The sequence below is a fragment of the Heterodontus francisci genome, chromosome 1 (genome assembly GCF_036365525.1).
Source record: "Heterodontus francisci isolate sHetFra1 chromosome 1, sHetFra1.hap1, whole genome shotgun sequence".
In the NCBI taxonomy this organism is placed as follows: Eukaryota; Metazoa; Chordata; class Chondrichthyes; order Heterodontiformes; family Heterodontidae; genus Heterodontus; species Heterodontus francisci.
Window position 1 is genome coordinate 6286381 of NC_090371.1, and position 20863 is coordinate 6307243.

Here is a 20863-nt window from a genome sequence, read left to right on the forward strand (position 1 = left end):
GTGGCAGGGTCAGTGAGTGTTTAGGATCTGAAATGCACTGTTTGAGAGTGTGGTGGAGGCAGGTTCAGTGAGTGTTTAGGATCTGGAATGCACTGTCTGAGAGTGTGGTGGTGGCAGGTTCAGTGAGTGTTTCGGATCTGGAATGCACAGCCTGAGAGTGCGGTGGAGGCAGGTTCTGTGTGTCTTTAGGATCTGGAATGCACTGTCTGAGAGTGTGGTGGAGGCAGGTTCAGTGAGTGTTTAGGATCTGGAATGCACTGTCTGAGAGTGTGGTGGAGGCAGGTTCAGTGAGTGTTTAGGATCTGGAATGCACTGTCTGAGAGTGTCGTGGAGGCAGGTTCAGTGAGTGTTTATGATCTGGAGTGCACTGGCTGAGAGTGTGGTGGAGGCAGGTTCTGTGTGTGTATAGGATCTGGAATGCACTGTCTGAGAGTGTGGTGGAGGCAGGTTCAGTGAGTGTTTCGGATCAGGAATGTACTGTCTCAGAGTGCGGTGGAGGCAGGTTCAGTGAGTGTTTAGGATCTGGAATGCACTGTCTGAGAGTGTGGTGGAGGCAGGTTCAGTGAGTGTTTAGGATCTGGAATGCACAGTCTGAAAGTGTGGTGGAGGCAGGTTCAGTGAGTGTTTAGGATCTGGAATGCACAGTCTGAAAGTGTGCTGGAGGCAGGTTCAGTGAGTGGTTAGGATCTGGAATGTACTGTCTGAGAGTGCGGTGGAGGCAGGTTCAGTGAGTGTTTAGGATCTGGAATGCACTGTCTGAGAGTGTGGTGGAGGCAGGTTCAGTGAGTGTTTAGGATCTGGAATGCACTGTCTGAGAGTGTGGTGGAGGCAGGTTCAGTGAGTGTTTAGGATCTGGAATGCACTGTCTGAAAGTGTGGTGGAGGCAGGTTCAGTGAGTGTTTAGGATCTGGAATGCACAGTGTGAGAGTGTGGTGGAGGCAGGTTCAGTGAGTGTTTAGGATCTGGAATGTACTGTCTCAGAGTGTAGTGGAGGCAGGTTCAGTGAGTCTTTAGGATCCGGAATGCACTGTCTGAAAGTGTGGTGGAGGCAGGTTCAGTGAGTGTTTAGGATCTGGAATGCACTGTCTGAGAGTGCGGTGGAGGCAGGTTCAGTGAGTGTTTAGGATCTGGAATGCACTGTCTGAGAGTGCGGTGGAGGCAGGTTCAGTGTGTGTTTAGGATCTGGAATGCACTGTCTGAGAGTGTGGTGGAGGCAGGTTCAGTGAGTGTTTAGGATCTGGAATGCACTGTCTGAGAGTGTGGTGGAGGCAGGTTCAGTGTGTGTTTAGGATCTGGAATGCACTGTCTGAGAGTGTGGTGGAGGTAGGTTCAGTGAGTGTTTAGGATCTGGAATGCACTGTCTGAGAGTGTGGTGGAGGCAGGTTCAGTGTGTGTTTAGGATCTGGAATGCACTGTCTGAGAGTGTGGTGGAGGCAGGTTCAGTGAGTGTTTAGGATCTGGAATGCACTGTCTGAGAGTGTGGTGGAGGCAGGTTCAGTGTGTGTTTAGGATCTGGAATGCACTGTCTGAGAGTGTGGTGGAGGTAGGTTCAGTGAGTGTTTAGGATCTGGAATGCACTGTCTGAGAGTGTGGTGGAGGCAGGTTCAGTGAGTGTTTAGGATCTGGAATGCACTGTCTGAGAGTGTGGTGGAGGCAGGTTCAGTGTGTGTTTAGGATCTGGAATGCACTGTCTGAGAGTGTGGTGGAGGCAGGATCAGTGAGTGTTTAGGATCTGGAATGCACTGTCTGAGAGTGCGGTGGAGGCAGGTTCAGCGAGTGATTATGATCTGGAATGCACTGGCTGAGAGTGTGGTGGAGGCAGGTTCAGTGAGTGTTTAGGATCTGGAATGCACTGTCTGAGAGTGTGGTGGAGGCAGGTTCTGTGTGTGTTTAGGATCTGGAATGCACTGTCTGAGAGTGTGGTGGAGGCAGGTTCAGTGAGTGTTTCGGATCAGGAATGTACTGTCTCAGAGTGCGGTGGAGGCAGGTTCAGTGAGTGTTTAGGATCTGGAATGCACTGTCTGAGAGTGTGGTGGAGGCAGGTTCAGTGAGTGTTTAGGATCTGGAATGCACTGTCTGAGAGTGCGGTGGAGGCAGGTTCAGTGAGTGTTTAGGATCTGGAATGCACTTTCTGAGAGTGTGGTGGAGGCAGGTTCAGTGAGTGTTTAGGATCTGGAATGCACTGTCTGAGAGTGTGGTGGAGGCAGGATCAGTGAGTGTTTAGGATCTGGAATGCACTGTCTGAGAGTGTGGTGGAGGCAGGTTCAGTGTGTATTTAGGATCTGGAATGCACTGTCTGAGTGTGGTGAAGGAAGGTTCAGTGAGTGTTTAGGATCCGGAATGCACTGTCTGAGAGTGTGGTGGAGGCAGGTTCAGTGAGTGTTTAGGATCTGGAATGCACAGTCTGAGAGTGTGGTGGAGGCAGGTTCAGTGAGTGTTTAGGATCTGGAATGCACTGTCTGAGAGTGTGGTGGAGGCAGGTTCAGTGAGTGTTTAGGATCTGGAATGCACTGTCTGAGAGTGTGGTGGAGGCAGGTTCAGTGTGTGTTTAGGATCTGCAAAGCACTGTCTGAGAGTGTGTTGGAGGCAGATTCAGTGTGTGTTTAGGATCTGGAATGCACTGTCTGAGTGTGGTGGAGGCACGTTCAGTGAGTGTTTAGGATCTGAAATGCACTGTCTGAGAGTGTGGTGGTGGAAGGTTCAGTGAGTGTTTAGGATCTGGAATGCACTGTCTGAGAGTGTGGTGGTGGCAGGTTCAGTGAGTGTTTCGGATCAGGAATGTACTGTCTCAGAGTGTGGTGGTGGAAGGTTCAGTGAGTGTTTCGGATCAGGAATGTACTGTCTCAGAGTGTGGTGGTGGAAGGTTCAGTGAGTGTTTAGGATCTGGAATGCACTGTCTGAGAGTGTGGTGGAGGCAATTCAGTGAGTGTTTCGGATCAGGAATGTACTGTCTGAGAGTGTGGTGGTGGAAGGTTCAGTGAGTGTTTAGGATCTGGAATGCACTGTCTGAGAGTGTGGTGGAGGCAATTCAGTGAGTGTTTAGGATCTGGAATGCACTGCCTGAGAGTGCGGTGGAGGCAGGTTCTGTGTGTGTTTAGGATCTGGAATGCACTGTCTGAGAGTGTGGTGGAGGCAGGATCAGTGAGTGTTTAGGATCTGGAATGCACTGTCTGAGAGTGCGGTGGAGGCAGGTTCAGCGAGTGATTATGATCTGGAATGCACTGGCTGAGAGTGTGGTGGAGGCAGGTTCAGTGAGTGTTTAGGATCTGGAATGCACTGTCTGAGAGTGTGGTGGAGGCAGGTTCTGTGTGTGTTTAGGATCTGGAATGCACTGTCTGAGAGTGTGGTGGAGGCAGGTTCAGTGAGTGTTTCGGATCAGGAATGTACTGTCTCAGAGTGCGGTGGAGGCAGGTTCAGTGAGTGTTTAGGATCTGGAATGCACTGTCTGAGAGTGTGGTGGAGGCAGGTTCAGTGAGTGTTTAGGATCTGGAATGCACTGTCTGAGAGTGCGGTGGAGGCAGGTTCAGTGAGTGTTTAGGATCTGGAATGCACTTTCTGAGAGTGTGGTGGAGGCAGGTTCAGTGAGTGTTTAGGATCTGGAATGCACTGTCTGAGAGTGTGGTGGAGGCAGGATCAGTGAGTGTTTAGGATCTGGAATGCACTGTCTGAGAGTGTGGTGGAGGCAGGTTCAGTGTGTATTTAGGATCTGGAATGCACTGTCTGAGTGTGGTGAAGGAAGGTTCAGTGAGTGTTTAGGATCCGGAATGCACTGTCTGAGAGTGTGGTGGAGGCAGGTTCAGTGAGTGTTTAGTATCTGGAATGCACTGTCTGAGAGTGTGGTGGAGGCAGGTTCAGTGAGTGTTTAGGATCTGGAATGCACTGTCTGAGAGTGCGGTGGAGGCAGGTTCAGTGAGTGTTTTGGATCTGGAATGCACTGTCTGAGAGTGTGGTGGAGGCAGGTTCAGTGTGTGTTTAGGATCTGGAATGCACTGTCTGAGAGTGTGGTGGAGGTAGGTTCAGTGAGTGTTTAGGATCTGGAATGCACTGTCTGAGAGTGTGGTGGAGGCAGGTTCAGTGTGTGTTTAGGATCTGGAATGCACTGTCTGAGAGTGTGGTGGAGGCAGGTTCAGTGAGTGTTTAGGATCTGGAATGCACTGTCTGAGAGTGTGGTGGTGGCAGGTTCAGTGAGTGTTTAGGATCTGGAATACACAGTCTGAGAGTGTGGTGGTGGCAGGTTCAGTGAGTGTTTAGGATCTGGAATGTACTGTCTGAGAGTGTGGTGGTGGCAGGTTCAGTGAGTGTTTAGGATCTGGAATGCACTGTCTGAGAGTGTGGTGGAGGCAGGTTCAGTGTGTGTTTAGGATCTGGAATGCACTGTCTGAGAGTGTGGTGGAGGCAGGTTCAGTGTGTGTTTAGGATCTGGAATGCACTGTCTGAGAGTGTGGTGGAGGTAGGTTCAGTGAGTGTTTAGGATCTGGAATGCACTGTCTGAGAGTGTGGTGGAGGCAGGTTCAGTGAGTGTTTAGGATCTGGAATGCACTGTCTGAGAGTGTGGTGGAGGCAGGTTCAGTGTGTGTTTAGGATCTGGAATGCACTGTCTGAGAGTGTGGTGGAGGCAGGTTCAGTGAGTGTTTAGGATCTGGAATGCACTGTCTGAGAGTGTGGTGGAGGCAGGTTCAGTGTGTGTTTAGGATCTGGAATGCACTGTCTGAGAGTGCGGTGGAGGCAGGTTCAGTGAGTGTTTAGGATCTGGAATGCACTGTCTGAGAGTGCGGTGGAGGCAGGTTCAGTGAGTGTTTAGGATCTGGAATGCACTGTCTGAGAGTGTGGTGGAGGCAGGTTCAGTGAGTGTTTAGGATCTGGAATGCACTGTCTGAGAGTGCGGTGGAGGCAGTTTCAGTGAGTGTTTAGGATCTGGAATGCACTGTCTGAGAGTGTGGTGGAGGCAGGTTCAGTGAGTGTTTAGGATCTGGAATGCACTGTCTGAGAGTGCGGTGGAGGCAGGTTCAGTGAGTGTTTAGGATCTGGAATGCACTGTCTGAGAGTGTGGTGGAGGCAGGTTCAGTGAGTGTTTAGGATCTGGAATGCACTGTCTGAGAGTGTGGTGGAGGCAGGTTCAGTGAGTGTTTAGGATCTGGAATGCACTGTCTGAGAGTGTGGTGGAGGCAGGTTCAGTGAGTGTTTAGGATATGGAATGCACTGTCTGAGAGTGTGGTGGAGGCAGATACAAACGTGGCTTTGAAAATGTGAACAGAAAAAAAAAATGCAGAGCCAAAAAAAAGGCAGGAAGTGAGACTAGCTGAGTTGCTCTTGCAGCGAGCCAGCACAGAGATGATGGGCTGAATGACCTACTTCTGTGTTGTAACCATGCTATGTTTTTATAATTTTACTCCTCAATGGCCTGGCTCTAATTCTAATATTTTACCCTATTGTTTGGAATTCCCCCCGTGCACTGCAGGAATGAACCCTGGAATATGATCCAGTACTCTCCCAGAATGACCCCTGGGATAATCCTCGGTACACTCCAGGAATGAAACCTGGGATTATACCTTATCCTCTGCCGGAGTGAATCCTGGGATAATATCCAGTATATTCCCAGAATGACCCCTGGGATAATACCCAGAATACTCCAAGAATGAGTCCTGGAATAATATCCAGTATATTCCCAGAATGAACCCGGGGATAATACCAAGAACATTCCCAGAATGACCCCCGACAATAGCTGGTACACTCTAGGAATCTTCTTTCTTTATTCTTTGGCCTCCTTATCTCGGGAGACAATGGGTAAGCACCTGGAGGTAGTCAGTGGTGTGTGGAGCAGCGCCTGGAGTGGCTATAAAGGCCAATTCTAGAGTGACAGACTCTTCCACAGGTGCTGCAGAAAAATTTGTTTGTCGGGGCTGTTACACAGTTGGCTCTCTCCTTGCGCTTCTGTCTTTTTTCCTGCCAACTACTAAGTCTCTTCGACTCGTCACACTTTAGCCCCGTCTTTATGGCTGCCCGCCAGCTCTGGCGATCGCTGGCAACTGACTCCCACGACTTGTAGTCAATGTCACAGGACTTCATGTCGCGTTTGCAGACGTCTTTAAAGCGGAGACGTGGACGTCCAGTGGGTCTGATACCAGTGGCGAGCTCGCTGTACAATGTGTCTTTGAGGATCCTGCCAGGATTAGGCCAAATTCATTGCAGGCAGCAGCAATCCTGTCGATGAGTCTCTGCAGACACACATCTGTGTGGGATGTTAATGCAGCATCGCCAGCAAAGAGGAGTTCCCTGATGAGGACTTTCCGTATTTTGGTCTTGGCTCTAAGATGGGCAAGGTTGAACAACCTGCCACCTGATCTTCTGTGGAGGAAGAGTCCTTCTTCTGAAGACTTGAACGCATGTGAGAGCAGCAGTGAGAAGAAGATCTAGGAATGAAACCTGGGATAATACCCGGTCCTTTCCCAAATGAAGCCTGGGATAATACCTGGTTCTTTCCCGAAATGAAGCCTGGGATAATGCCCAGTACTCTCCCAGATTGAACCCAGGGGTAATATCCAGTAATCTCCAGAAATGAACCCTGGGACAATAGCCGGTACATTCCCAGAATGAACCCGGGGATAATACCCAATGCACTCCAGGAATGAACCCGAGGATAATGCTCAGTACATTGCTGGAATGAACCCATGGATAATATCTGGTACATTCCCAGAATCAACCCTGGGATAATACCCGGTACACTCCACGATTTAACATTGGGACAATGCCAGGTTCTCTCCCGGAATCAACCCTGAGATAATATCCGGTACACTGCAGGATTGAACCCTGGAAAGAATCCCAGTGCTCTCCTGGAATGAACCTGGGAAGATTCCACCAAGGTAAAGTTCCAATAAAAACCTACAGTCCAAATCCCTGGGTAAATCCCTGGGTAAATCATTGGGTAAATCCCTGGGTAAATCCCTGGGTAAGTCACTGGATAAACCACAGAACTAATGCAGCATAAACCGAGGGATAAATGCAGGAAAAACCTTAGGATAAATCCATCCACAGGTTCATTCCCTGGATAAATGCCTGAATTCATTCCAGGATACATATTGTATAATATACAGGTGCAGGGGTGCTGGATAAGTGTCACCACCTCAGCCTCAGTTATGTCATCCCTTCCTGACTTCACTTTCTGCTGTTCCCAGATTGGACATTGTTTTGAACTGTCCAAAGAATCCCTGATCTTTCAATGACTGGTCTTTCGTTCCCTGAATTTGTTCTATCTCCCTTTTTTAAATACAGGAATCACATCAGCTGTCTGCCAGTCCTCTGACACTATTTGTTTTTTAAATAAGTTTTTATACATATTAGTAGTGCCTTTTCTATCTCTTCTGTCCGTTCTTTAAAATATTCATGGATGTGCTACCCAGACCAGAGATTTCATCCTCTCTACGTTTTAGTCGTTTATCAATTATCTCCCCCTTTCCATCTTAAATGTCTTTATATACTTTTTAATCTCTTCTTCTCATGTCATTCCCAGCTCTCCTTGGTAAATGCAGAAGCCAAATATTTATATACTATTTCTGCTATTTCTCTCTTATTGCCTGTGACTTTTCTTATGTAGCCTTGAGTGGCCTGGCCCCAATGCAGATTATTTTTCTGTTAGTTATGTGTCTGTGGAATACTTTACTATTGCTTTTCATATTCTTTGATAAGTTAATTTCATAGTTTATTTATGCTTTCCTAATTTTTTTTAACTTTTTTACTAACAGTTCATATTCCCTTTACTGTCACCTTAGTGTGTGCCTTTTTCATTGTTTTCGGTTCCACCCTGGCTTCTTTATTCATCCGTGGCATTTCATCATTGGTTACCTTGTTCTTGGTTTTTAGTGGAATATATTTCTCCTGAACGCTACTGATCACTGTTTGAAATATTTCCCACTGTTGCTCCATTTGTTTGTTTGCAGTAAATGATATAGAAACAGTGTTAAGAGGGTGAAAGGACAGGACAGGACAGGTGGAGAGAAGCAATAGTTTTCAGTAATTGAGGGTCGATGAGATATCAGAGATTTTTAGAACAGAGCAGGAGAAACTGATTCAGAGAGTTGTGAGGCTCTGAAATTCACTTCCAGAGTTAGTGGTTGAGGCAGAAGCTCCGTCAACATTCGAGTTTCGATTTGAGAGAGAGATGAAGGAAGAGGGGTTGGGAACAGGGCAGACTGATCTGATTAGCAATTCTTGCTTGATCGGAGGGTAAGTCTCGACATGGGATGGTTGGGCTGAATGGCCTGTTTCAGTGTTTTACATTTCTGCTTATGTCATTTGTTGTGTTTAGTCAGTTAGCTTGATGCTCATTACTCACCCTCTGTGAACGCTGAAGGTGCTCAGTCAGGGTTAACTCAGGGGAGGTATTTATGACTCCACATCTACTTGGAAATGATTTGAGATCTTCAGGTCTGTATAACAAATGTCGTCCAAGTTTATCCCCCTCAAGATGTTCAATGATGTAAGTTTGATTACTGAAAACAATCAGAGCACTGAAGGAGAGAGATAGAAAAAAACAAAATGTTAAACTTAGCCCTGCTGAATGGAAAGCAAGTCTAGTTACATATTGAACAATTCATGCCCGGCTGAATAAATAAATTACCAGCAGAATTACACAGTGAGTAACTCTTACCCTGCTGAATAAACTAATCCCAGTACAGTTACACAGTGAGTAACCCTTACCCGACTGAATAAACACATCCCAGTACAGTTACACAGTGAGTAACCCTTACCCTGCTGAATAAACACATCCCAGTACAATTACACAGTGGGTAACCCTTACCCTGCTGAATAAACTAATCCCAGTACAGTTACACAGTGAGTAACCCTTACCCTGCTGAATAAACACATCCCAGTACAATTACACAATGAGTAATCCTTACCCGACTGAATAAACACATCCCAGTACAGTTACACAGTGAGTAACCCTTACCCTGCTGAATAAACACATCCCAGTACAGTTACACAGTGAGTAATCCTTACCCCACTGAATAAACACATCCCAGTACAGTTACACAGTGAGTAATCCTTACCCTGCTGAATAAACACATCCCAGTACAGTTACACAGTGAGTAATCCTTACCCTGCTGAATAAACACATCCCAGTACAGTTACACAGTGAGTAATCCTTACCCTGCTGAATAAACACATCCCAGTACAGTTACACAGTGAGTAACCCTTACCCTGCTGAATAAACACATCCCAGTACAGTTACACAGTGAGTAATCCTTACCCTGCTGAATAAACACATCCCAGTACAGTTACACAGTGAGTAACCCTTACCCTGCTGAATAAACACATCCCAGTACAGTTACACAGTGAGTAATCCTTACCCTGCTGAATAAACACATCCCAGTACAGTTACACAGTGAGTAATCCTTACCCCACTGAATAAACACATCCCAGTACAGTTGCACAGTGAGTAACCCTTACCCTGCTGAATAAACACATCCCAGTACAGTTACACAGTGAGTAATCCTTACCCCACTGAATAAACACATCCCAGTACAGTTACACAGTGAGTAACCCTTACCCTGCTGAATAAACACATCCCAGTACAGTTACACAGTGAGTAACCCTTACCCGACTGAATAAACACATCCCAGTACAGTTACACAGTGAGTAACCCTTACCCAACTGAATAAACACATCCCAGTACAGTTACACAGTGAGTAACCCTTACCCAACTGAATAAACACATCCCAGTACAGTTACACAGTGAGTAACCCTTACCCTGCTGAATAAACACATCCCAGTACAGTTACACAGTGAGTAATCCTTACCCGACTGAATAAACACATCCCAGTACAGTTACACTGTCAGTAACCCTTACCCTGCTGAATAAACACATCCCAGTACAGTTACACAGTGACGAACCCTTACCCTGCTGAATAAACACATCCCAGTACAGTTACACAGTGAGTAATCCTTACCCTGCTGAATAAACACATCCCAGTACAGTTACACAGTGAGTAACCCTTACCCTGCTGAATAAACACATCCCAGAACAGTTACACAGTGAGTAATCCTTACCCGACTGAATAAACACACCCCAGTACAGTTACACAGTGAGTAACCCCTACCCTGCTGAATAAACACATCCCAGTACAGTTACACAGTGAGTCACCCTTACCCTGCTGAATAAACACATCCCAGTATAGTTACAGAGTGACCAACCTTTCCTCTTTGGGAAGGCAGTGCCCTAGTCACCTAGAGTCCCAGGCTAATGCTCTGGGGACATGGGTTCAAATCTCACCAAGGCAGATGGTGAAATTTGAATTCACTTAATCTGGAATTTAAAAAAAACTAGTCTAATGATGGCCATGAAACCATTGTCGATTGTTGTAAAAATCCATCTGGTTCACTCATGTCCTTTAGGGAAGAAAATCTGCTGTCCTTACCTGGTCTGGCCTTCATGTGACTCCAGACCCACAGCAATGTGGTTGACTCTTAACTGCCCTCTGAAATGGCCGAGCAAGACACTAAGTCATATCAAACCACTACAAAGACTAATAAAAGGAATGAAACTGGAAGGACCACGTGGCAACGACCTAGGCACCAGAAATGCTTACGGCAAACCCAGCCCTGTCGACCCTGCACATCCTCCTTACTGGCATCTGGGGACTTTTGCCAAAGTTGAGAGTAATTTCCCACAGACTAGCCAAGCGACAGCCTGACATGACATACTCACGGACTCATACATTATAGACAATGTCCCAGACACCGCCATTATCATCCCTGGGTATGTCCTGTCCCACTGGCAGGACAGTCCCACCAGAGGTGACAGCACAGTAGGATACAGTTGGGACGGTGTTGTCCTGGGAGTCCTCAAAATTGACTCTGGTTCCTTGAAGTCTCATGGCAGCATGGGCAAGCATGGGCAAGGAAACCTCCTGCTGATTACCACCTACCACACCCACCATTGGCTGATGAATCAGTGCTTCTCCACGTTAAACACCAATTGGAAAAAGCATTGAGGGTGGCAAGGGCGCAGAATGAACTTGGGTAAGGGACTTCAATGTCCATCACCAAGCATGGCTGAGTAGCACCATTACTGGCCGAGTCCTGAAGGCCATAGCGGCTAGACTGGATGTGCGACAGGTGGTGAGGGAACCAACAAGAGGGAGAAAACTCATCCTCACCAATCTGCCTGCCGCAGATGCTTCTGTCCACGATAGTATTGGTAGGAGTGACCACCGCACAGTCCTCGTGAAGACAAAGTTCCGCCTTCACATTGAGGATACCCTCCATCATGCTGTGTGGCACTATCACCGTGCTAAATGGGATAGATTTCGAACAGATCTAGCAATGCAAAACTGGGCATCCATGAGGCGCTGTGGGCCATCAGCAGCAGCAGAATTGTACTCAACCACAATCTGTAACCTCATGGCCTGGCATATCCCCCACTCTACCATTACCATCAAGCCAGGAGACCAACCCTGGTTCAATGAAGCGTGCAGGAGGGCATGCCAAGAGCAGCATCAGGCATACCTCAAACTGAGGTGTCAACCTGGTGAAGCTACAACCCAGCTACAACCCAACTACTTGCATTCCAAACTGCATAAGCAGCATGCGATAGACAGAGCTAAGTGATCCCACAAACAATGGATCAGATCTAAGCTCTGTAATCCTGCCACATCCAGTCGTGAATGGTGGTGGACAATTAAACAACTAACTGGAGGAGGTGGCTCCACAAATATCCCCATCCTCAATGATGGGGGAGCCCAGCACATCAGTGCAAAAGATAAGGCTGAAGCATTTGCAAAAATCTTGAGCCAGAGGTGATGAGTTGATGATCCATCTCGGCCTCCTCCTGAAGTCCCCAGCATTACAGATACCAGTCTTCAGTCAATTTGACTCACTCCACGTGATATCATGAAACGGCTGAAGGCACATGATATTGCAATGGCTATGGGCCCTGACAACATTCCAGCAATAGCACTGAAGACTCGTGCTCCAGGACGAGCTGCGCCCTTAGCGAAACTGTTCCAGTACAGCTACAACAATGGCATCCACCAGTCAATGTGGAAAATTGCCCAGGTCCAGGTATGTCCGATGCACATAAAGCGGGACAAGTCCAGCCCAATTACTGCCCCATCAATCCACTCTCAATCAATAGCCAAGTGATGGAAGGGGTCTTTAACAGTGCTATCAAGCAGCACTTGTTTAGCAATAACCTGCTAAGTTTGGATTTCGTCAGGACCACTCAGCCCCTGACCTCATTACAGGCTTGGTTCAAACATGGACAAAAGAGCTGAACTCAAGAGGTGAGGTGAGAGTGACTGCCCTTGACATCAAGGCAACATTTCACCAGGTATGGCATCAAGGAGCCCCAGCAAAACTGAGGTCAATGAGAATCAGGGGGAAAACTCTCTGCTGGTTGGAGTCATACCTAGTGCAGAGGAAGATGGTTGTGGTTGTTGGAGGTCAATCATCTGAGCTCCAGGACATCACTGCAGGAGTTCCTCAGGGTAGTGTCCTAGGCCCAACCATCTTCAGCTGCTTCTTCAATGACCTTCCTTCAATCATAAGGTCAGAAGTGGGGATGTTCGCTGATGATTGCGTAATGTCCAGCACCATTCACAACTCCTCAGATACTGAAGCAGCCCATGTCCAGATGCAGCAAGACCTGGACAATATCCAGGCTTGAGCTGATAAGTGGCAACAGAAGTGCCAGGCAATGACCATCTCAGACAGGAGAGAATCTCACCATCTCCCTTTGGTGCTCAATGGCATTACCATCGCTGAATCCCCCACTGTTAATATCCTGGGGGTCACTATTGACCAGAAACTGAACTGGACCAACTACTAAAATGCTGATTCAAAGGGTTATGAACCTTTGGAATTCTCTACCCCAGAGGGTTGTGGATGCTCCATCATTGAATACATTTAAGGCTGGGATAGACTGATTTTTGGCCTGTCAGAGAATCAAGGGATTTGGGGAGTGGATGGAATCGAAGCCTAAGATCAGCCCTGGTCGTTTTGAATGGCAGAGCAGGCTCGATGAGTCATCTGGTCTACTCCTGCTCCTATTTCTTCTGTTTTTGTGTTCTGACAATGAATTTTTAAAAACTGAACTGGAATGTGTTTATTCAGCAGGGTATTTTTTTAGTTGTTCGTTTGGGGGATGTGGGCAGCACTGGCCAGGCCAGCATTTATTGAGCTGCCTTCTTGAACCATGTGGCTTCTTGAACTTCGTGAATATAATGCGGAAAAATGTGAAGTTATCCATTTTGGTAGAAGCAAAAAATGTGCAGAAAATTTCTTTAATGGTAAGAGATTAGAAAGTGTAGATGTACAAAGGGACCTGGGTGTCCTTGTCAATAAGTCACTGAAAGCTAACATGCAGGTGCAGCAAACAATTAAGAAGGCTAATGGTACGTTTGCATTTATTGCAAGAGGATTTGAGTACAGGAGTAGTGAAGTCTTCCTTCAATTGTATGGAACCTTGGTTAGACCACACCTGGAGTACCGTGTGCAGTTTTGGTCCCCTTACCTTAGGAAGGATATTATTGCTGTAGAGGGAGTACAACGAAGATTCGCCAGACTTGTTCCCAGGATGACGGGACTGTCCTATGAAGAGATATTGAGGAAACTGGGCCTGTATTAGATTAGAGACACAGCACTGAAACAGGCCCTTCGGCCCACCGAGTCTGTGCCGAACATCAACCACCCATTTATACTAATCCTACACTAATTCCATATTCCTACCACATCCCCACCTGTTCCTATATTTCCCTACCACCTACCTATACTAGGGGCAATTTATAATGGCCAATTTACCTATCAACCTGCAAGTCTTTTGGCTTGTGGGAGGAAACCGGAGCACCCGGAGAAAACCCACGCAGACACAGGGAGAACTTGCAAACTCCACACAGGCAGTACCCGGAATCGAACCCAGGACCCTGGAGCTGTGAGGCTGCGGTGCTAACCACTGCGCAACTGTGCCGTATTCTCGAGAGTTTCAATGTATGAGATGTGATCTCATTGAAACCTACAAAATACTTAAAGGGGCAAACACGATAGATGCAGCTAAGATGTTTCCCCTGGTTGGGGAGTCTAGAACCAGGGGACACAATTTCAAAATAAGGGGGAAACCACTTAGGACAGAGATGAGGAGAGATTTATTTACTCAGACGCTTGTGAATCTTTGGAATTCTCTACCCCAGAGGGCTGTGGAAGCTCAGTCATTGAGTATGTTTAAAGCAGAAATTGACAATTTCTAAATACAAATGACATAAAGGAATATGAAAATAATGTGGGGAAAAGTCATTGAAGTGGATGATCAGCCATGATCTTATTGAATGGTGGAGCAGGCTCGATGGGCTGAATAGCCAACTCCTGCTCCAATGTTCCTAGTCCAGTGCCGTAACTACTGTGTTACTGTACCCTGCTGAATAAGCACATCCGAATACACTTGCACAGTAAATAACCATTACTCTGCTAAATAAACACATCCCAGCACAGCAATACAATAACCCTTACCAAACTGAACCAGCAGGCTACAGGGTAAAAACTAAAATATTTATGCCCAGGTTTCACTAAAATGAGTAACAATCTGGGAAAGAATTATCAGTTTTTTTACCTCAATCCTGAGCAGGTGCTCGCCGAGACCTGGGATCTGGGGAATCTTCTGACGGAGCCCTCATAGTAACAATGATACTGTAGAAAGATGGTTAAATCTTAGCGTAAAATCCTCTGATATTGCATTACAACACTGGCTTCACTTCAAAAAGTACTTCACTGGCTGCAAAACGCTTTGAGAAATCCAGTGGTCGTGAAAGGCGCTGTACAAATGCAAGTGTTTTCTTTCTTTATTGCATCCCAAGAGAACTCACTGACAAGAATTCGTCCATATATTACCAACAGGGAACAACTGTAAGAAAGACAATGAGAGAGGAGTCTGGGGACTGAGATTGTGAAGATTCACTGACACTGGGAGAGAGTCTCAGAGGGAGGAGAGATTGTGAAGATTCACTGACACTGGGAGAGAGTCTCAGGGAGGAGAGATTGTGAAGATTCACTGACACTGGGAGAGAGTCTCAGAGGGAGGAGAGATTGTGAAGATTCACTGAAACTGGGAGAGAGTCTCAGGGAGGAGAGATTGTGAAGATTCACTGACACTGGGAGAGAGTCTCAGAGGGAGGAGAGATTGTGAAGATTCACTGACACTGGGAGAGAGTCTCAGGGAGGAGAGATTGTGAAGATTCACTGACACTGGGAGAGAGTCTCAGAGGGAGGAGAGATTGTGAAGATTCACTGACACTGGGAGAGAGTCTCAGAGGGAGGAGAGATTGTGAAGATTCACTGACACTGGGAGAGAGTCTCAGAGGGAGGAGAGATTGTGAAGATTCACTGACACTGGGAGAGAGTCTCAGAGGGAGGAGAGATTGTGAAGATTCACTGACACTGGGAGAGAGTCTGACAGGGAGGAGTAAAAGTGGCTGGGGGTGGTTGGTGTGTGGGTGAAAATTTACTAACAATGAATCTAATAGAGGCCTTTCCCCAGGACCATGCTCTGTAGTCACTGGTGAGACTAGCCATTTTGTCAAGGTTGAGTCAGCATTCCCTATGATATTAATGCAATGTTTGAAATGTTAATCTCTGGTCCAACAGGCCACAAGCGCAGACGGTCAGCACTGGCACAAAATAAAAGAGCAAGTCATGATGAGGTAGGTAGTTATTATCTGGTTCAGGTTGATGTCAGGCTCGACACCTCTCCATCTCTCCCCTATATTTCTGTTTCTGTCCACTTCCTCTTTCTTTTCCTGGGCATTCCGGTTTTGGACTTTCCTAAACTCCACACACACATTCCCACAGCATATCCTCGACACTATTGCTGGAGTAAGGAAAACGGGAAAAGCTACATCTAGCAGCAACTGCATCTTTAACACAGAAAATGGAAGATGATTATTAAGGGTTGAGCCGTAGGCTGATTGGCATTGTTTAATGTAATTATAGACACTTTGAACTGATATGAGGTGGGGTTGGCGGGGAGGGGGACTCGCAGCATGATTTTCCAATTTCTGGCCCCCTCCCCCATGAAGTCACGCATTAAGTGATCATTCTTCCCACGTAAATGAAGACAGACAGGTCTGATGCTGCAATAAAATGATGGAGTGCTGGAGACACTGAGCAGATCAGGCAGTGTCTGTGGAGGGAGGAAGGTAGGATTAACAATGAAGGTTGATGACCCTTCATCAGAAGCTGACCATGACTTTACCTGAGAGTAACACTGACTCTTTCCAACAGGACTGATCAGACAGTGACTAACATCAGCAAACCCTCGCTAATCCACAGCACTTACTGCAAACACTAACCCTGCTGAGACCAGCTGGGGCTGCTGGTATTGACCCCAGGGTGCTCAATGAAATGGGGGAGGGGGGTCTCACTAGAGACAGAGATAGTCCCTGTGGACTGGTGACTGATATAAAACCAACTTCAGCCACTGTAACATTGTTCGAAGTGACTGTTGGAAACAGCCTGTGTCACTCCCTGGACAGAGTAGGTTTATTCGAGAATCACAACATGGCTTTTAGTCATGTCTCACCAACCTGGTTGAATTTTTAAGGAGGTAACCAGTTTGGTGGATTAAGGAACTTTGTAACTGCATATTTATACTTTCAGAAAGCTTTTGACAAGGAGCCAAGAAGAGAGAATTGGTGACATGACAGACAGGCAGAGGGCTGTCAGTAATGGAATTGGAGTTCAATAGTGATCTGTATTGTGACCACACACTGTGACATATATATTGATAAATGGATGAAGATGTTATGCATATTCTCCACCAGATAGCAGAGAATGTTAGATGTTGGTTTGGTATACTGCCACCTTATTTAATCTAACTAGAGAGCTCAGTCTGTAGTAGTTAAACATTAATCTTTATTACACTATAACTATTCACTCCTCCAAAAGTCGCACTGCATCTTTTCTCAAGTGTCCCTCACATGTTTTCTCTTACATCATCACGATGGGAGATGTGCTTTACTCTTTCTCAAGATTAACCCTTTCAGACCCTTATATTACAGGCAACACCAAACATTGTGCTCAGAGTAAGATCTGTACACTCCTGTGATGCAGGAAATGCAGCAGTCAATTTGCACAACAAGGTAAACAGCCTTGAGATAATGACCAGAAAATCAGCTTTTTCACTGTTGACTGAGGGATTGGCCAGGACACCAGGCAGAACTCCCCTGTACTACACATAGTGTCGAGAGATCTTTTATATTCACCTAAGAGGGCAGAAAGGACCTCATTATTTTTACTCATTCATGGGATGTGGACGATGCTGGCTCGGCCAGCATTTATTGCCCATCCCTAATTGCCCTTGAGGAGGTGGTGGTGAGCTGCCTTCTTGAACCGCTGCAGTCCAAATTGGGTAGGTAAACCCACAGTGCTGTTGGGAAGGGAGTTCCAGGATTTTGACCGCGTGACAGTGAAGGAACGGCGATATAGTTCCAAGTCAGGATGGTGTGTGACTTGGAGGGGAACTTGCAGGTGGTGGTGTTCCCATGCATTTTCTGCTCTTGTCATTCTAGGTGGTAGAGGTGGTGAGTTTGGAAGGTGCTGTCTAAGGAGCCTTGGTGCATTGCTGCTGTAGATGGTACACACTGCTGCCACTGTGCGCCGGTGGTGGAGGGAGTGAATGTTTGCGGATGGGGTGCCAATCAAGCAGGCTGCTTTGTCCTGGAGGGTGTTGAGCTTCTTGAGTGTTGTTGGAGCTGCACCCATCCAGGCAAGTGGAGAGTATTCCATCACACTCCTGACATGTGTCTTGTAGATGGTGAACAGGCTTTGGGGAGTCAGGAGGTGAGTTACTCGCCTCAGGATTCCTAGCCTCTGTCCTGCTCTTGTAGCCACGGTATTTATATGGCTACTCCGGTTCAGTTTCTGGTCAATGGTAACCGCCAGGATGTTGATAGTGGGGGATTCAGTGATGGTAATGCCATTGAATGTCAAGGGGAGATGGTTAGATTCTCTCTTGTTGGAGATGGTCATTGCCTGGCACTTGTGTGGCGCGAATGTTACTTGCCACTTATCAGCCCAAGCCTGGATATTGTCCAGGTCTTGCTGCATTTCTACACAGAATGCTTCAGTATTTGAGGAGTCACGAATGGCGCTGAACATTGTGCAATCATCAGCGAGCATCCCCATTTCTGACCTTATGATTGAAGGAAGGTCATTGATGAAGCAGCTGAAGATGGTTGGGCCTCGGACACTACACTGAGGAACTCCTGCAGTGATGTCCTGGAGCTCAGATGATTGACCTCCAACAACCACAACCATCTTCCTTTGCGCTAGGTATGACTCCAGCCAGCAGAGAGTTTTCCCCCGATTCCCATTGACTCCAGTTTTGCTAGGGCTCCTTGATGCCATACTCGGTCAAATGCTGCCTTGATGTCAAGGGCAGTCAATCTCACCTCACCTCTTGCGTTCAGCTCTTTTGTCCATGTTTGAACCAAGGCTGTAATGTGGTCAGGAACTGAGTGGCCGTGGCGGAACCCAAACTGAGCGTCACTGAGCAGGTTATTGCCAAGCAAGTGCGGCTTGATGACACCTTCCATCACTTTGCTGATGATTGAGAGTAGACTGATGGGGCAGTAATTGGCCGGGTTGGACTTGTCCTGCTTTTTGTGTACAGGACATACCTGGGCAATTTTCCACATTGCCGGATAGATGCCAGTGTTGTAGCTGTACTGGAACAGCTTGGCTCGGGGTGCGGCAAGTTCTGGAGCACAGGTCTTCAGTACTATTGCCGGAATATTGTCAGGACCCATAGCCTTTGCAGTATCCAGTGCCTTCGGTCATTTCTTGATATCACGTGGAGTGAATCGAATTGGCTGAAGTCTAGTATCTGTGATTCTGGGGACTTCAGGAGGAGGCCGAGATGGATCAACTCTGCACTTCTGGATGAAGATTGTTGCAAATGCTTCAGCCTTATCTTTCACGCTGATGTGCTGTGCTCCCCCATCTTTGAGGACTGGGATATTTGTGGAGCCACCTCCTCCAGTTAGTTGTTTAATTGTCCACCACCATTCACGGCTGGATGTGGCAGGACTGCAGAGTTTAGATCTGATCCGTTGGTTATGGGATCGCTTAGCTCTGTCTATTGCATGCTGCTTATGCAGTTTGGCACACAAGTAGTCCTGGGTTGTAGCTTCACCAGGTTGACACCTCATTTTGACGTATGCCTGGTGCTGCTCTGACATGCCCTCCTGCAGTCTTCATTGAACCAATGTTGATCTCCCAGCTTCATGGTAATGGTAGAGTGGGGGATATGCCAGGCCATGAGGTTACAGATTGTGGTTGAGTACAATTCTGCTGCTGCTGATGGCCCACAGCGCCTCATGGATGCCCAGTTTTGCATTGCTAGATCTGTTCGAAATCTATCCCATTTAGCACGGTGGAGGGTATCCTCAATGTGAAGACGGGACTTCATCTCCACAAGGACTGTGCGGTTGTCACTCCTGCCAATATTGTCATGGACAGATGCATCCGTGGCAGGCACATTAGTGAGGACGAGGTCAAGTATGTTTTTCCCTCACTACCTGCCACAGGCCCAGTCTAGCAGATATGTCCTTTAGGACTCAGCCAGATCGGTCAGTAGTGGTGCTACCGAGCCACTCTTGGTGATGAACATTGAAGTTTCCCCACCCAGAGTCCATGCTGCATTCTAGCCATCCTCAGTGCTTCCTCCAAGTGGTGGTCAACATGGAGGAGTACTGACTCATCATCTGAGACAGGGCGGTAGGTGGTAATCAGCAGGAGGTTTCCTTGTCCATGTTTGAACTGATGCCATGAGACTTCATGTGGTCTAGAGTCGATGTTAAGGACTCACAGGGCAACTCCCTCCCGACTATGTACCACTGTGCCACCACCTCTGCCCTGCCAGTATGACAGGACATACCAGGGATGATGATGGCAGTGTCTGGGACATTGTAAGGTATGATTTGGTGAGTATGACTGTATCAGGCTGTTGCTTGACCAGTCTGTGGGACAGCTCTCCCAACTTTGGCACAAGTCCCCCAGGTGATAGTAAGGAGGACCTCTCCCCTCACCCGTTCCCTTTCGTCCCAGAAGCGCAACAGGGTTCCCCTTGTCCTCACTTTCCACCCCATCAGCCTCCATATCCAAAGGATCATCCTCCGCCATTTCTGCCACCTCCAGCGTGATACCACTACCAAACGCATCTTCCCCTGTCAGCATTCCAAAGGGATCGTTCCCTCCGTCACACCCTGGTCCATTCATCCATTACCCCCACCACCTCGTCCCCTTCCCATGGCACCTTCCCCTGCAATCGCAGGAGGTGTAATACCTGCCCATTTACCTTCTTTCTTCTCACTATCCAAGGCCCCAAACACTCCTTTCAGGTGAAGCAGCGATTTACTTGTACTTCTTTCAATGTAGTATACTGTATTCGCTGCTCACAGTGTGGTCTCCTCTACATTGGGGAGACCAAATGCAGACTGGGTGACCGCTTTGCGGAACATCTCCGCTCAGTCCACAAGCAGGACCCTGAGCTTCCGGTTGCTTGCCATTTCAACACTCCCCCCTGCTCTCATGCTCACATCTCTGTCCTGTGATTGCTGCAGTGTTCCAGTGAACATCAACGCAAGCTCGAGGAACAGCATCTCATCTACCGATTAGGCACACTACAGCCTGCCGGACTGAACATTGAGTTCAATCATTTCAGAGCATGACAGCCCCCCATTTTACTTTTTATTTTTAGTTATTATTTTCTTTTTCCTTTTTTTGTATTTATCTTATTTTATTTCATCTTAGTTTGGATGTAAGGATGTAGCCTGGTATGGAGGGCGCTAGCTATGAAGAGAGGTTGAGTAGATTAGGATTA

At 47.2% G+C, this 20863-nt stretch overlaps 1 protein-coding gene and 1 long non-coding RNA gene across 6 annotated transcripts in view; one reads left to right on the forward strand and one right to left on the reverse strand.

The window, feature by feature from the left end:
• The window catches only part of LOC137367113 (disintegrin and metalloproteinase domain-containing protein 12-like), a 544479-nt gene that overhangs the window by 411539 nt on the left and 112077 nt on the right, over positions 1-20863 (reverse strand). For all 5 annotated transcript variants that reach the window (XR_010973684.1, XM_068028577.1, XM_068028570.1 and 2 more), the window contains exons 5-6: positions 14597-14673; positions 8330-8504 (exon numbers count right to left, since the gene is read on the reverse strand). Coding sequence is in view for 4 of the 5 variants with exons in the window: in XM_068028577.1 (XP_067884678.1) it covers positions 8330-8504; positions 14597-14673 (252 nt within the window). In the remaining variant the exon portion in view is untranslated. The remainder of the gene's footprint in view (positions 1-8329; positions 8505-14596; positions 14674-20863) is intronic.
• The window catches only part of LOC137367144 (uncharacterized), a 38300-nt gene continuing 32913 nt past the window's right edge, over positions 15477-20863 (forward strand). Inside the window, exons 1-2 of the long non-coding RNA XR_010973685.1 lie at positions 15477-15541; positions 15628-15683. This is a non-coding gene — a long non-coding RNA (uncharacterized lncRNA). The remainder of the gene's footprint in view (positions 15542-15627; positions 15684-20863) is intronic.